Below are 14,215 nucleotides of genomic sequence, written 5' to 3'. Positions count from 1 at the left end.
CGCTCATATTAGGAAGGGGTCTGAACTCGTTTGCTGCCCTACCTGAGATGCTGTTGGTAGAGAGGAGTCTGCCTGTTGTCCTAAATGTGTAAATGAAAATCATGACCGTATGGCACAGGAATAATGAATCCTTACAGTCACTGCCATCTAGTTTCTCCAAGTACAACCTGCATACAAATGTAATTCATTTCATTAAGTTATAACTTCAGAAGGGCTTGAAGGATCTCTCATTCTGCTATAAAAGACTGTTTAAGATAAAAATTAGACAGGCACAAGTGCTCTGTTCCCAGAGGCCTCCTTAAAAATTAACTTCTAAGTCAATTGGCTGCTTTATTAATGAATCCTCAAACTTATTTCAGTAGCCAAAGAGGGACCTAGGGAAGAGATTTCATATTTTTCCCTTGTACCAAGACTAAATATGGGTGTTAAGTACAAAGTCAAACCGGTGAATGACTCTGAGGCCACAAGTAGAGCCAGTTTGCAATACAGGTTCTAGAACTTATAAGTTTGGATCTGAGAGGCTGGGCTTCAGGAGGAGAACAAACCCCTGGATCTGATCCGTCTCCTTTCTGGCCAGTCCCAGAGAGACTTGTGTAACCCCTGGGCTGGCTGGCTGAGCTTAGCTCCCTGTGAGGCCCTTGTGATGACCAGCAGGGATGGCTGCAGATTTTTTGGAGGAAGCGGTCTGGCAGATTTTCACTAGCACAGGCTGTATCCTTGCTCACCTTCTCCCAGCTGAGGGAGCAGGTGGCAGTGCAGCTGTGGCTTCAGCATGAGCCTTTGGGATGCAGCCCTACAGAAGTGGACGAGGGAGGCTGTGGACACAACAGAGTGGCCTTGGGGACAGATGGGGGTGAGGGTAACTGGGGACAAGGATGAAGGTGGCCATGTGGATGAGGGTGGATGTAGGGATGGTGGTGACAGCGATTGTGGGGCTGAAGATTAAGGTGGCCATAGGGATGGTGGTGAGGGTGGCCACAGGGTTGAAGATGAGAGTGAAGGTAGCTGTGGAGATAAGAACTGTGGAGACAGGCAGGGATGAGGGAGGCCATGGGGCAAGGTGAGGATGAGGGATGTCGGGACAGTGGTGAGGCCGGATGTGGGATTGAGGGTGGGGGTGGCCATAGGGATGAGGATGAGGTTGGCAGTGGGGGCAGGGACAAGGACAGTTGTGGGAATAAGGGTAAGGTTGGCTGTGAGGATGGGGGCGGCTGCGGGGATGAGGCTGGCTGTGGGGATAAGGTGGGGCTGGCTGTGGAGATGGGGGTGAGGATGACACCGGGGCGGGCGGTGCAGGGGTGAGGGCGTTTTGTGGGGCGGGGACGAGAGTGGCCGTGGGGACAGGGGTGGGGGTGGCCTTGGAGAGGGCGAGGAGGGTGGCTGTGGAGAGGCGAGGCCGGGCGCGAGGGCGGCCGTGAGCGCGGGCGAGCGGCCCCCGCGGCTGCGGCTGCGGCGGGGCCCGGGGCCCCCGGCAGCCGCCGGGCCGGGCCGGGCCGGGGCAGCCCCGAGAGGCACCGCCCCGAGGGCGGCGGGCGGCGCGGCGGCGGTTTCGCTTTCGGGGCGGGCCCGGCGGCGCGGAAGTGCCGCGCTCGGCCGCGGCGGCGGCAGCGGCAGGTGAGTGCGTGGCCGCGCCGCTCCCGCCGGTAGCAGCGACGCCGCCTCCCCCAAGCCCCGGCTCCGCGGGCGCCCGTCGCGGCCCCTCGAGCGAGTGGGTGCCGCGGGCTGGCCGGAGCGGCCCCAGGGACCCGCTTCCTTCGCGCCCGCGTATGCGAGCGGCCGCCGCCAGGGAGCCTGTCTGCCACCCCCGCTGGGCCCCTGCAGCGGCCGAGACACTGAGCCCGGCTCTTCCCAGGAGGAGGCGACGTCCCGGGCGACCGTGGCGGCCCGCAGCCTCCGCCGCGCCGCTCCGCCAGGTGAGAGCCGCGGCGGCGGCGCGGCCTCGGCTCGCCCGGCCGCTCCGGCCCGGCGGCGGCGGCGGGGGCAGAGCCCGGCCCGGTGCGCGCCGCTGCCTGCCGCGCAGTCCAGGCTGGCAGGAGAGCGGAACCAGCGTGGGGAGGGTTAAAGGCTGCCGTTCGCAGCTCTACCCCCGGGAGCGCAGAGAGCCGGGGCTGTTCCAGGCCCGGGAGGCCGGGAGGGGAATGTGGAAGGTGATGGGAACGGCAGACAGCCCTGTGTTCCTTCTCCTGCTCTTTTCTTTTCTCTCCCCCCCCCACCCGGCAGCCTGCTATGGGGTTTGAGGATGGAGAGGGGGAGTCCTGGTGGCTCCAGGCTCTGATATACTCCACGGGGAACCTGGAGCTTCCTTACCATCTCTGCTGTTCCCTTCCCTAGGCAGATGCTGCTTCTTAACTGGGAAAAATCCGAGTGCAAGACTGACTGCTGTTGAGGCCAGCTGCGTGCATGCAGGCTTGGGAGGACAAGCTGCTGTTAAAGCAATGCAGAAAGGTGAGCAGGTCCCTGACTGTGTTCAGGCACGGAGTCAGCTGGGGAGCTGCAGCTGGTGTCCTGGATTAGGTGCTGCTAGGGATTGTAAATTGTCAGTTAAGCAAACTGAGTAGTCCCTATAGGTAATCTGTACCAAAGAAATGCCTGTGTTGTGTTTTGTCTGGGACAGCACAAAGCATATGCCTCAAATTGCTGCGACTTGTATGTTTAAGCTGTGAATAAGACTCTTTAAAAAACAGTGGCATCCCTGTGTGTTGGAAGTGGGGCTACCTCATTTTCCTAAATGTCCTTCCTTTGTGGATGAGGCCCATCTGTGCAGGTAGCCCACTCCTAAAGGATCTGAGGGATTTACTCCCTTCCAGAAGAAAGTGCACAACAGGTCTTGCAGTGCTGTGCGCCCAGCTGCCTTATGAGAAAGCACCAAACAGAAGTAAGCAGCCTTGGTCTAACCAAAGCAGAGCCTGAGTTGTGCTGGATCCGTTCTCCTCTGAAGGAGGAAGAGGGACTTGTGTGGGTGAGGATCCTGCACGCCTGCCTTGTTGTTTCTGTCTCCTTGGTTGTGTTACAAACCAGCATCTGTTTCTCTGTAGCCATTGTGATCACCGAGCAGCCAGTCTCCGTCTCTGTCCCTGTTGGATACTCCTTTGCTCTGCGATGCAGAGCTGAAGCCTGCACATCTCTGCAGTACCAATGGTTTTGTCAGCACCAGGTAATGCTTTTATTTGGAGATAGCCCATGCAGTCACAGGCTAGTGGAATGCACTGCAGCATAATGGAGATGACTTTCTATGGACAAATCTGATGGGAACTGGGAAGGTAGAAGGGAAAAGAACAAAGAGCAGAAGGAAATAGGATATGTTTGCATGATTGTGCTTGCCTAGAGCTTCAGTAGATGCTACGTGGGGGTACTAGGCTCCTCCTTCCTGTATCCTTCTGACTGGAAGAGAGGACAAAACCAGGGACTTTCCACTCTTCCTGCTCTTAACAAGGTCCTCCTAGTGCTTTCTGCTACCAGTGATGAAAATGGTGTGTGCTGCCCCTGGCCTGTGTTTTCTTTTTAGTCTGTCTGCTGCCAGATTCCTGGTGCCACTGAACAAGACTTGCTCATCACTGCACAGCAGACCCAACTCTACACCTGCAGAGTCAATGACCTCTATAAAAATGCTGTCTTCTCTAACTGGGTGAAAGTGGAGGTCCATCAGTGTGTTGCCAGAGGTATGAGCATGTCTTCACACTTTTCTCTATTTTATGTTTTGCACAAATATCATCCATGGATGAAATGTTGCAGCCCCTTGCAACAGTCACTCTTTGCAGTTCTAGGGTGAGTGTGTCCTCCCAGCTCTAAAATCATCATACAGAAAGATTGTTCTAGTGAAATGACTGTACAGGTCCAAGCTGGACGACTTTGTCTCTGCTCTGGATATGTCAGATCCTGTCAGGATAGCAATAACGCAGGCTGTTTTTACCTGTGCCTCCTGCTGATAACTCACCAGAGATTTCCCAAACAGATGTTATGCTGGGTATTTACCAGTTTGCATTTGGCAGATGGACTCAAGGAAGAAACTCAGAACAGCAGTCTGGCTATTTCAAAGCTGAGCAAAATAACTCTGGGTGTGTCTGACCTCAGCATGTTGACTGCACCCTTGGCAGGAGATGTTGAGCCTCTTCAGGCATCAGGGCACATTTGGGACTGGAAAGCAAAAGGTATCGCTATTGTTTGTCAGTGAGTGATCTTACTGCTACAGATGTTGCTCTTGAGGACTCCCTGCTCCAAGAGCAGGAGATACAGAGGCACCTCCAGAATAGCAGCCTTACTGCGGGACAGTATCTCTGTATGCAAGTGGAGACAATTCATTTTTCTAGCAGTCTGCCCAGACTCTTTTACAGGGGAAAAAATGCCTTTATTTCCTATCCTGGCAGAGAGGATCAACTCTGTTTGTTGCTTCACAGGTCTACTCCCTCAGCTTTGGCGAGGAGAACCAGTCATCATCCTCAACCCCACTGAGCAGAAGGTAGAAGTAGGGAAGCCACTACAACTGCAGTGTGCTGCCATGGGGGTCCCAGCCCCAAGCTTCCAGTGGTACTGTAACGGGAATGTGCTGGAACACCAGAAGAAAAAAAAACTCTGGGTAATGTTGCCTCTGGGTGGTTCATAAGCTGTGGATGATGAGAGAAGCTCACTGCTGGGTCACAAGCATGGGGGAACCTCAGAAGGCTTGGAAAGACTGCTAAAATATGTTATTGTCACCCTCCATATGCCTGGCTCTTAAAGGCCCAGGCGTGCGTTGATCTGTGTGAGAACAGAGATCTAGAAAATGAGGAAAAGTTGGCAACCCAATTATAGTCATGCACTGTTCTCCCAGCATGGCTTCCAGGGACAGGGTATGGCTGTGGCACAGTGTTTCAGGGCTGCTGGAGAAAGAAGGGAGGGTTTGGCAGAAGATCCTTGTGCTCTAGAAGCTGAGGTCTGCAGTAAACTCTGTATGAGCTTACTGAGCTTCTTAGAAAAGTCATGGAAAAGCTTATTAGGCTGAGTTTTCTCAGGCAAAGAACAAGGTCTTGGTGAACAGCAACAAAAGAAACATTGAGTTCCAGGAACACGGATGTTTGGCAGATACTGTCAGGAGAACGCAAGCATTCATCATAAATAATGCGATTTAACTTTCAATCTGTCTAGATCAGCCATGCAAAGGTCAGCGACTCCGGCACATACCTCTGCTGCGCTTCTAATAGCCGTGGAGAGCACTGGACCAATGCAGTGGATATTCACGTGGGTGAGCAGAGCCAACTAACATCTGGTTTGTTACAAATCATCTTTTAGCGTGAGAAGTGAGGCAGGGAAGATTTTAGTGCTCTCGCCTGGAAAGGCTGTGCTGGTGAACAAGGAGCCCAGTGCGACAATGTTATCCTGGGGCTCACTCTGTGCAGGGGAAATTGGGCTATGGGCTGTTAGATGAGAAGAAGTAGGACGTGCAGCTCTGGTACTTACACCTTTCCTCCATCTTGTACACTGTTAGTAACAAAAAAAGGTCACTGGTTTGAGATACCACTTCTCAGCAGAGCACAGCACAAAATGCTTCCAAGTGCCTTTCTTATTATTATTATTTCTTTTTTAGAATGTCATTAAAAAAATAGCCATGTTAAACAGTGGGTTGTTTACTTTTCAGCCTTGATTCCTGTCTAGAAAAATTTGTGTGCATTTGTGTGAATGCTGCATGCCAAACCCTGAGCAATAATGTGCTGGGCACTAAAATGTGGAGGGGGATGCTAGGCAGAGGTGGTGCATATGGGGCTTTTGGAGAGACTCAGTGCTGCTGAAGCTAGAAACCATTTGTAGCCATAGCAACTTGTGAAAAGACAACATGGGGCTCTACAGAGAAATTGGAGAGTCCTGGCAGTCCTGTGGCAGCTGTCACTGAAACAGCCTGCAAAGCACAATTTCACACCTTGGATATACTTGAAGCGATGATCTCAGTGGAGCTACACAAGCTCTCCCTAGCTGAAGACATGGGTGTCTGTTAGTCCCTGCTGACAGGCCAGAGCAGTGATAAATGGAATTCCTTGATAACAGAGCTCAAAATTAGCTAGGGAAGTGGTGTCTGTAAAATAAAAAACTCAGTGATCTTCCCGCATGTTTGTACAGCTACTTGACCACAGGGATGCTGCTGTATCCTTTGGCATGACTGAACTTGAAAAGGCTTTTGCATTCTGTGAAGTGTCTTGTGGGACATGGAGCTACACAGGGGGTTCGGATGAGGTCTTTCTGATTCCTGAGAGTAGAGAGGAGAACTGGTGACCTGTGTCAGAGCTGATAGGTTGCCAGGCAGGCAGATCAGCATGCAGGCAGCTGGGCATAGCTGAATCCTGGGTATTTGGCTGCTCACTCTCCATCTGCTTTAATTTTTGGTTGTGCGCATTTGAATGTGGCTTTTAAAGCACCTCTGATCAGCTCATAAGAAACCTGCCATATTAGACTGTGCTCTTCGATGCTCACTCAGGTATTCTTGCCCTGCTGAGGTGCTGGTTTAATAGGTTTCATCTCAAATTGTACTGAGGTCCTTTGCTGAAACTAATTTACTGTCTTACTGAGTGAAAGTATTACGTGCTCAGATTTACAGAGCTGGAAGGATGGTGTTTATTTCAGGAAGGTTCAGGCTGCTCCTGCTAGTAGGTCAGGCCTGATTCTGTGCTTCCTGTGTGATCTGAGGGATTCTGGTGAAAAGATGGCTTTCCAGGGCCTCATACATACAAAGTATGATGGCTGCTTTGGTCCTGTGCCTTTGCTAGGCCATGAGACAGAAATAGCACAGGATGGCATTGCTGGCTCTTGACTCCATCTAGAGATTTTTCTATGCCGTAAGTTTCTTATCTGACTGTTCAGACTGGCTGTAAACTCTCTAAATTGCAAATTGCTCCTGTCTGACTAGGGAGCCTTGTCTACTGTCCCTCACTCCTTGCAGCTAGCAAAATAGTGTTCAGGATAAATGAGTAGTGGGAAAGGAGTATCAGACTGGGTTGGGTTGAAAATGTGAAGACTCTATAGTTTTAACATGCAACAGGCAGCTCTGCCAGAGGCAGAAGAGGACAAATGGGCTTGTTCTGATGGCTTTCCAGGCATCCATGGAGCATTAGCAGCACTGTCAGCACTGCGTATCCAGGTCATAAAAGTCTTTCAAACTCATGAAATTTATGCAATTAAAAAATATTCCCTTACTTTCTTCATTTAGAGCCTTTAGGGTTTCAGGGCTTTCTCCTGGGCCTTATTATTATTATATAAAAAAAGTTGAAGCTGTTAGGGTAATGATAACTTTAAACTGGGAGAGCTCAGGGGATGGGATGCCTGTGCTGATGCCCACTGGACGTGCTTGCACCAATGAAGTACCATGCTGCGCTCCTAGTCAGGCAGGGAAGGTTATGGAGCTCATGAAAATGACTCATGTTTGGGGTGGCACTTCTGAGCCAGAATTGGTAAGAGGCAGAGAAGGGCAACCCAAGGTGTTGAAATGCTCTGGAAATCTTATCAGAATCTAAAGCAAACAATCTACTTCCTAAGTGCTGACCATTCATGGGGAGATGATATTTGTTTTGAAACTTATGTTGACTGAGTTTCTTCCCTGAGTCCTTCTGTTTCCTTTGCTTTGCCCTCAATGAGGGAGCAGGCAGGTCCTCCTGGGAAGAGCAGCAGCCCAGGCAGGGCTGATATAAGCAGTACAGGCTTCCTGACAGGCAGCAGTGACTTTTCCACACTAGCCCTCCTTCCCCCAGCCTGCCCCTTCTGTGAGCTTTGCTTTGTCTAGACTAGTCACTAGACTAGTATCTTTAAGTGGGTAGTGAAAAACTCATTTGAGGAATAGCCTGTGTTGTTCACTGAGCTGCACTGCTGTGGTGTTTGATCCAGCTTTGCATCGCCAGGGGCCGTGGGGATGGGTTTGAGACCCATCTGTGATGGGAGTTGGCATTGGGAAGCTGGGTGCTGAGCATGGGCTTATCATTTTCCTTCTTTCTTTTCCAGGTACATGTCACTCTGAAAAGTTTTTTGGTGAGTACTGTGAGTACTTTTCCTGAGCAATTATTCCCCTCTTTAAAAGTAAAGCTCTAGAGTGGATGTGAGGACATGACATAGGAGTGTTTTTCCTGTGGAGACCATTTTGAGCCTTTATGTCCACATTGTCACGGGCTCTGCTGACACTGTTCTTTTGGGATCAAAGTTGCAAAGCACAGAGTGAGTCTCATCCCCTGCCAAGAACTAGTCAGTCTCAGCAAATGCAGTAAGACTATTCCTAATGAGTCACTCAGTCGCAGTCTCTGCCTGTCAAATGACTTCGTAAAGTCCTGTTTGCATGACACCTTTTTGCCTTCTTTGAAAGAGGTACTTGGATGAGGACAAAGTTCTTTTCTCCTGTGGCTGGTTTTCCCACAGTGGAAGCTGTGGGCTAAAATGAAACAAGAATCTGGGACTTCTGGCCTTCAAACTCATGGGGGAAAGGAGCTCTTACACCTGGCTCCGTGCTCCTGCTTCCAAGGCACTGCTGGCATGCAGGACTCGGACACAACAGAGTGGATGCTGAATACCTTCAGTACCACAGATTCTCCTGCGCTGCTGGGATTTTACTTTCCAAGTAAAACTTCTCAAGTGTTGCTTTCAGTATGATGGTTATAAGACCGTATTTTGTCAAAATGTTTAAAAGACCCCAAAATGCCTGAAAATGAAATGAAAATATCCTTTTGATTTGTCTGCTGACAGCCCTCCCAGCCCCCAAAACAATGCTCTGGTTCCAAGCAGAAGGGCATAATGTGAAGCTGCTAGCTCTCTGGACAAGTCAAACAAAACTTAAGGTTAAAAACTGGATTTGTTCACTGAAATACTATACCCTGGGGTGGGGGCGGTGGGGAACGACAACTCAAGGATTGTGGCAGTGTAGAGTATATATATCCTGACTAAATGTAAGAAAAGATTTCATGTATCATCAGTCTAATTGAATGAAATGATACCTTGATCCCAGCTGAGCATTTACGGCTTTGTCGTTTGTTAGCTACAGACAAGATAGCGCTTTTAGTGGGCAACAACCATTACCAGCATCATCCAAACCTGATGGCTCCTGTCACAGATGTATTTGAATTGAGTCTTCTTCTAAAGCAACTGGGGTTCCAGGTTGTGTCTCTTCTGGACCTGAACAAGGCTGAGATGATGACAGCGGTCAGTCGATTCCTGCAGCTCCTGGGGAAAGGGGTCTACGGTAAGGCAAAGTCAGACTGGCCATCCACTGAGGCTGAGTAGGCAATAGCCAATGCTAGCTTAACAGTGGTTGATGCAAGGGAGGAGGAGGGATTCAGCAATAACTTTTCAATTTCTTTCTTTTAATGTAACAGCTCTTATGAACTTTTCTTTATGTGAGGAAGGGGAGCCCTACACCACAGTCTGTAGGAGTATCAGACTTGGCAGGAGCATCCAGATAAATGCTGCTCAGTTTTGGTCAGGTTACAGATAGTCATAACAGGTGTTTCTCTGTCGCGTGTCTAGCTCTTAACTCAAATAGCATAGTTTTGTGCTGCAGTGCTGTGGTTTTGGGGAGCCAGTGTACGGGAGAAGCTGTTTTAATTTCTTCTAAGAAAAGATAAAATCTAGGAGATTGTTTTTAAAGTGAATATTGGTGGCTCCACAGAGTTCCTTTGCAAGGGTAAGAACCCATTTTGATTGTTGCAGCTGGCCACAATTTCCTTGTTTCTCTTTCCTGGTGGTCAAATTTGAGGCACTAGCAGCTTTTTTTGCAGAAATGTAGAGCATTTAGGTACCTTAGTTTGGAGTTGCTGGGCTTTGAGCTTATCACAGACTGTCCTCAGTGGGAAGCATCCCTTAAAAATGAAATCGAAGAATAGATACTGTGGATCTTAAAGCAAGCATTCAGTCGTTGGTGGAAGTAGCTTCTTTGGGGACTGTGAGGCCCTCTCAACATGACAAAATACCCTGGAAACACCTGGTAGATGGTTTCTTCTTCCAAACCTCAGAGAGGCACAGCCTGCTTTGTATGATGCTTTTTTTTTCCCCCAGTCCTCTAGTCTTAGTAACGTTCTAGGATATTCTGACAGAAGACATAAGTGCAGGCCAATGCCAGTTTGGTGATCAGTGTGAGATTTGGATGTTGTGCAAAGGATAAGGACAAGGCCACAAATGAAATGTTAATATGAAGAAATACAGCAAAGCTACCTCCTTCTGGGAATCTCTGACTCACTCTGGGAGGTTCAGCTGGTGTGGAAAGGGAACACACAATTGTCACTGCTTGGGCTGAGTGCATCATCTGATGACAACTTATTCCTGTGATTTCACTTGTAAACTTCCTTTTGTGGTTTCTCTTTGAAATCCTCTTCCATCTCAGGCGTTACCTCCTCTCTCCCTCACCAGAGTCCTCTGCTTCCCTGGGCTCCCGTGGGGTATCTCCCCTGCTTCTTCCATGGATGCAGCTGCAGATCCTACCCAGCAAATCTTTATCCGTAGCATATGGCAACCAGACAACATTTTCTTTACACTGAGATTCCCTTATTTTCGTAAGCATTGTAGAGAAAAAATATTTTAAATGACAAACCTATCATGCTATCATGCCTTTTTTAAAATTGCCAGTGCTTTTCTGCATTCTTGGCCATTGATTCTTTATGGCAAAATTGATTTTGTGCACTGTCAAGGAAAATATTAACAGCTGAGGTACTGAACCTTAATAAGCTCTAGGTGTTTGCAGGCATAGCCTGCACTGAATAGTGATTTTTCTTCACAGCTTTCTATGCTGAGTGGCCTGCTAATGTATCGAGACAGGAAACATCAGGCTAGCCCCAGTACAGTGATCAAGTTGAAGACTTGTCATATTTGGGTGGCATCCAGACTTGCAGTGAGGACTTTGGTCAGTTTGTCTGCTGATTGCCCCAGGGTTTCTAGGTCAGAACAGCTCCTCGCTGTGATGCATCTTCCAGTGTTTCTTCAGATGTTTGTCTTGCATAACATTAAAAGAAACTGGTGAACAGCAAGTCATTGAAATGAACTTGTCATGTTGATAAAAGTGCATGTTTAGAACAAGCCAACAATTTATCCTAAATGTTGTGTGTGCCTTTCAAAGCACTAGCTTCAGAATAAAGGCCCAGAACCAGTTGATAGATTAAGAATTCAGATAGCTCAGATGCAGAAGCTTCAGGATGTTGCTAAGAGCTGAAAAAAGTAGTACCTTACCACCTTAGGCCTCTTTTAATTCAGGGATTCTCTGCATGACCAGGCCTCCATTGTATGTACTTACAAAGCCATGTGTGACCTATACAGGGGTTGGTGCAAAGGGACTTTTGCAGGGGAGCAGGAGACTGCAAATCCTGCTCACAGCAAGATTGTCATCCACACAAGATCCGGCTGGTTGTGGCTTGCTTTATCAGGTCTTGAGGACCTCCAAGCATGAAGCTCCTCACTTTTCCACCTGCCTGTCTCAGAGCTGCACCACCCTCCAGGGATAAGTCTTTTTTCCTGTCCAGCCTGACCCTTCTCAGGTATAGTCTGTGCCCATTTCCCCATGTTACACCTGCCACTGCTAAGAGTTGTCTCTGTAACAGCCTGTACAGGAGCTCTAGGCTGCTGTTAGACCTTGGCTTTACCTTTACTTTACCAGACTAACCCTGGACCCCACCTTCTCAACAGCCTTTGCTGGCCTTTTGCAAGTTTCTCCATCTCCTTCTTGAACTGATGGCCCTAAAACTGGACACAGGATCCAAGTGGGGCCTCTTCATGGCCAAGAAGAGGGTGTGACAGCTTTCCTCGCCCTGCTGGTCCTGCGTCTCCTAGTGTAGCCTCCTGTGTGTTTCGCTTTACCCCCGTTAGAGCCCCACTGCTGGCTCACCTTCAGCCTGGTGGTCGTCATGATCCCAGGCCCTTGTCTCCAGGGCTGCTGGTCAAGCAGTAGCTCCCCAGCCAAAACGATGCCTGGGGTTATCTGCCCCGATGCAGGACTTTGCATGGTTTATTATTGAACCTTATCTGAGATTTCTCAAGACCTGAGCCAACACAGGCTTCCTTTTGAGACACAGAGCTGTTGTGTGACTACATGTTTGAAGTGATCTAGCTAGCTTTTTAATTCACCTTCCAGAGATGGTGGCTTATCTTTCTCCCTGCTCTCTCTCTAGATCTCTTAGAAGGGCAGGCTCCAAACCCATGCTGAATATGTAACCCTCAGGCAGGAAGGACTCTCCCTAGATGTTATTTCAACCATCCTAAAAAGTCCCTAGTCAAAAACTAATGTCAGAAATGCAACAGAGGAAAAAGTTGCAAGTGAAATACTAGGAATATATCGTCATATGTTATTTAAGCTGTATGCTGACATTTCCTGTATTATAACCAGTCTCTGGAACTTCCCTTTTATATTTTGGTACTCAGAAGCCAGTCTTGGATCAGCAGTTTTGCAAAACGTGGGAAGACAATGAAATTAAATGCTTAATTAAAAAAAAAATCTTCTTTTACTCAAAATGTTGAGGGGGTTGTTTAAAGTGAGAGATTACGTTTAGAACAGATTTCCAGCAAAGTTGTTCAGCCAGCATGAATCCTGATGTTTCCTCTCTCTTGAATGGAACTAGAGTCATTTTTATTTTGTGGTTTGTGTAGTGCAGGGATCACCCAATGGTTTATTCAGGTTGCAAAACAAGCCCCCAAAGGTTAGAAAGTGCTGTCCGGAGCTGTTTGTGTTGTCTTAACCTGAGCCCTTCTGCGTCTGTGCATTTTGATGCTGTATCTATTGACACATTTGCATTGTATTTTCATAGACAAGGACCATGCCATACTTGGGGCAGATGATATTTGGCACTCACTGTGTTATTTTTTATATGTTTGTATGTTTATATGTTATTATTTAATATTTTTCTTTCCTATATTATTTTACTCTCCTCAGTTAGAGATGATCCCTGCATGTGATTCACTTTCATCATGGAAAGCCTGCAATGACTACCGATTTAATCACTTTTGGGGGGCTTTTCTATGTTTCAGTTCTTTCCAAGTTCTTCCCAAGTGTCAGTGATGCTATCAGACCAGTGCCTTGGTCTGGTAAGGGATCTCATTATCTTAATTTTATGCACAGAAACCAGAACTAGACAGATGAGAGCCAGAAGTGCTTTACTACTTTAGAGGCCAAAACCAAAATCCTGCATCTGATTTTTTCAGAATACTTCCCATCTGATACTCTTAGAGTCTCAAAGCAGGATTTTGTGGCTTTGATTTGCCAGTTATGAAAGTTTAAAACTTCTGCAAGTCAAAGCCAACTGCTTCTGACTGGGGTTCCAGAAGAAGAGGAACCCAAACCTTTCAGGCACCTGTGAAAACAGCCATTTGAGTAACTTTCATCCCTTGAGAATAGAAACCAAAGATAATTTTAGATTGTCTTTACTATGAGATCATACTCTCACTCTTTCAGTTCCTGCTCCATTTGCTACATCCCTTCCAGCATTAAAAATCAAATGGATGTCTTGCAAACTACAGAGGCAGGAGCAGTGTGGGAAAGTAGAGGAGGTGGTTATTCAATGAAGCAAGGGCTGTGGCAGCAAATCTGACTTAAGAAGTTCCCCTGCTTTTGCTCTTAGCTGCTTGTTCCTATTTCTGAACCCTGGTTCTCCACTGTCCCGTAATTGCAGCAACACAACTGTTTGCGTCATTTTGTCGAGCTATTTTCAATGCCTTTCAGTTCCCTGAGCTGTCTTTCAACAAAATCCCACAAACAGTTGTACTGGGGCTGGGAAGGGCTAGCAAGCTTCTGCGCAGCTTTCTTTCAGAAGGCTACAGCTCACATGAGGATCCCTTCATGGAAAGAAAGCCCTTCTGCAAATGCGTATGTGGGGAGCTAAATGGGAGTCAGAGAGAAGCACCACATTTGGCCTCCTCTGTGCTGGGCTTTCCAAGCTGGAGGTTCCCATATTGCCTTCTCTCATGAAGGCAGAAACTATTATTATGGTTTACATGCTTAAGAGTAAAACTCCAAACCAAAATCCCTGTTGGATGTTGGACTCCAGAGGTCCCTTCTCACCAACTCCTCTAAGAGTCTGACTCCCACCTTACAGGGCTGGTAGCTGGTTTGAGATCATTGAAGCATGTGGTACGCATGGTCAGGTCTCTGTCTTGATTTTCACTGATTAATAAAGTACAAGCAGACTTTTGAAAGCTGAAGGGTGTTTTCCATCACCTAATGCATTGCCAGTGTCTGCTCCAAAACTAGAAAGCTGTAGAGCTTCGCATTTAAAAGATTGTTAGTATATTTTGATCAGGG

The 14,215-nt window shown here is 48.1% G+C and overlaps 1 protein-coding gene across 2 annotated transcripts in view; it reads left to right on the top strand.

Annotated features, from left to right (window-relative positions):
* The first annotated feature begins 1,622 nt into the window (after positions 1-1,622).
* Positions 1,623-14,215, top strand: part of LOC134144870 (mucosa-associated lymphoid tissue lymphoma translocation protein 1-like) — a 32,519-nt gene continuing 19,926 nt past the window's right edge. For both annotated transcript variants that reach the window (XM_062584135.1, XM_062584136.1), the window contains exons 1-8: positions 1,623-1,913; positions 2,332-2,445; positions 3,036-3,154; positions 3,506-3,659; positions 4,395-4,573; positions 5,122-5,218; positions 7,957-7,983; positions 8,978-9,181. In XM_062584135.1, the coding sequence (XP_062440119.1) occupies positions 2,436-2,445; positions 3,036-3,154; positions 3,506-3,659; positions 4,395-4,573; positions 5,122-5,218; positions 7,957-7,983; positions 8,978-9,181 (790 nt within the window). In that variant the 5' untranslated portion in view covers positions 1,623-1,913; positions 2,332-2,435. The remainder of the gene's footprint in view (positions 1,914-2,331; positions 2,446-3,035; positions 3,155-3,505; positions 3,660-4,394; positions 4,574-5,121; positions 5,219-7,956; positions 7,984-8,977; positions 9,182-14,215) is intronic.

The sequence above is a fragment of the Rhea pennata genome, chromosome 10 (assembly GCF_028389875.1).
Source record: "Rhea pennata isolate bPtePen1 chromosome 10, bPtePen1.pri, whole genome shotgun sequence".
Taxonomy (NCBI): domain Eukaryota; kingdom Metazoa; phylum Chordata; class Aves; order Rheiformes; family Rheidae; genus Rhea; species Rhea pennata.
The sequence above is the reverse complement of the archived record's forward strand: the minus strand, read 5'-3'. Positions and strand labels throughout refer to the sequence as shown.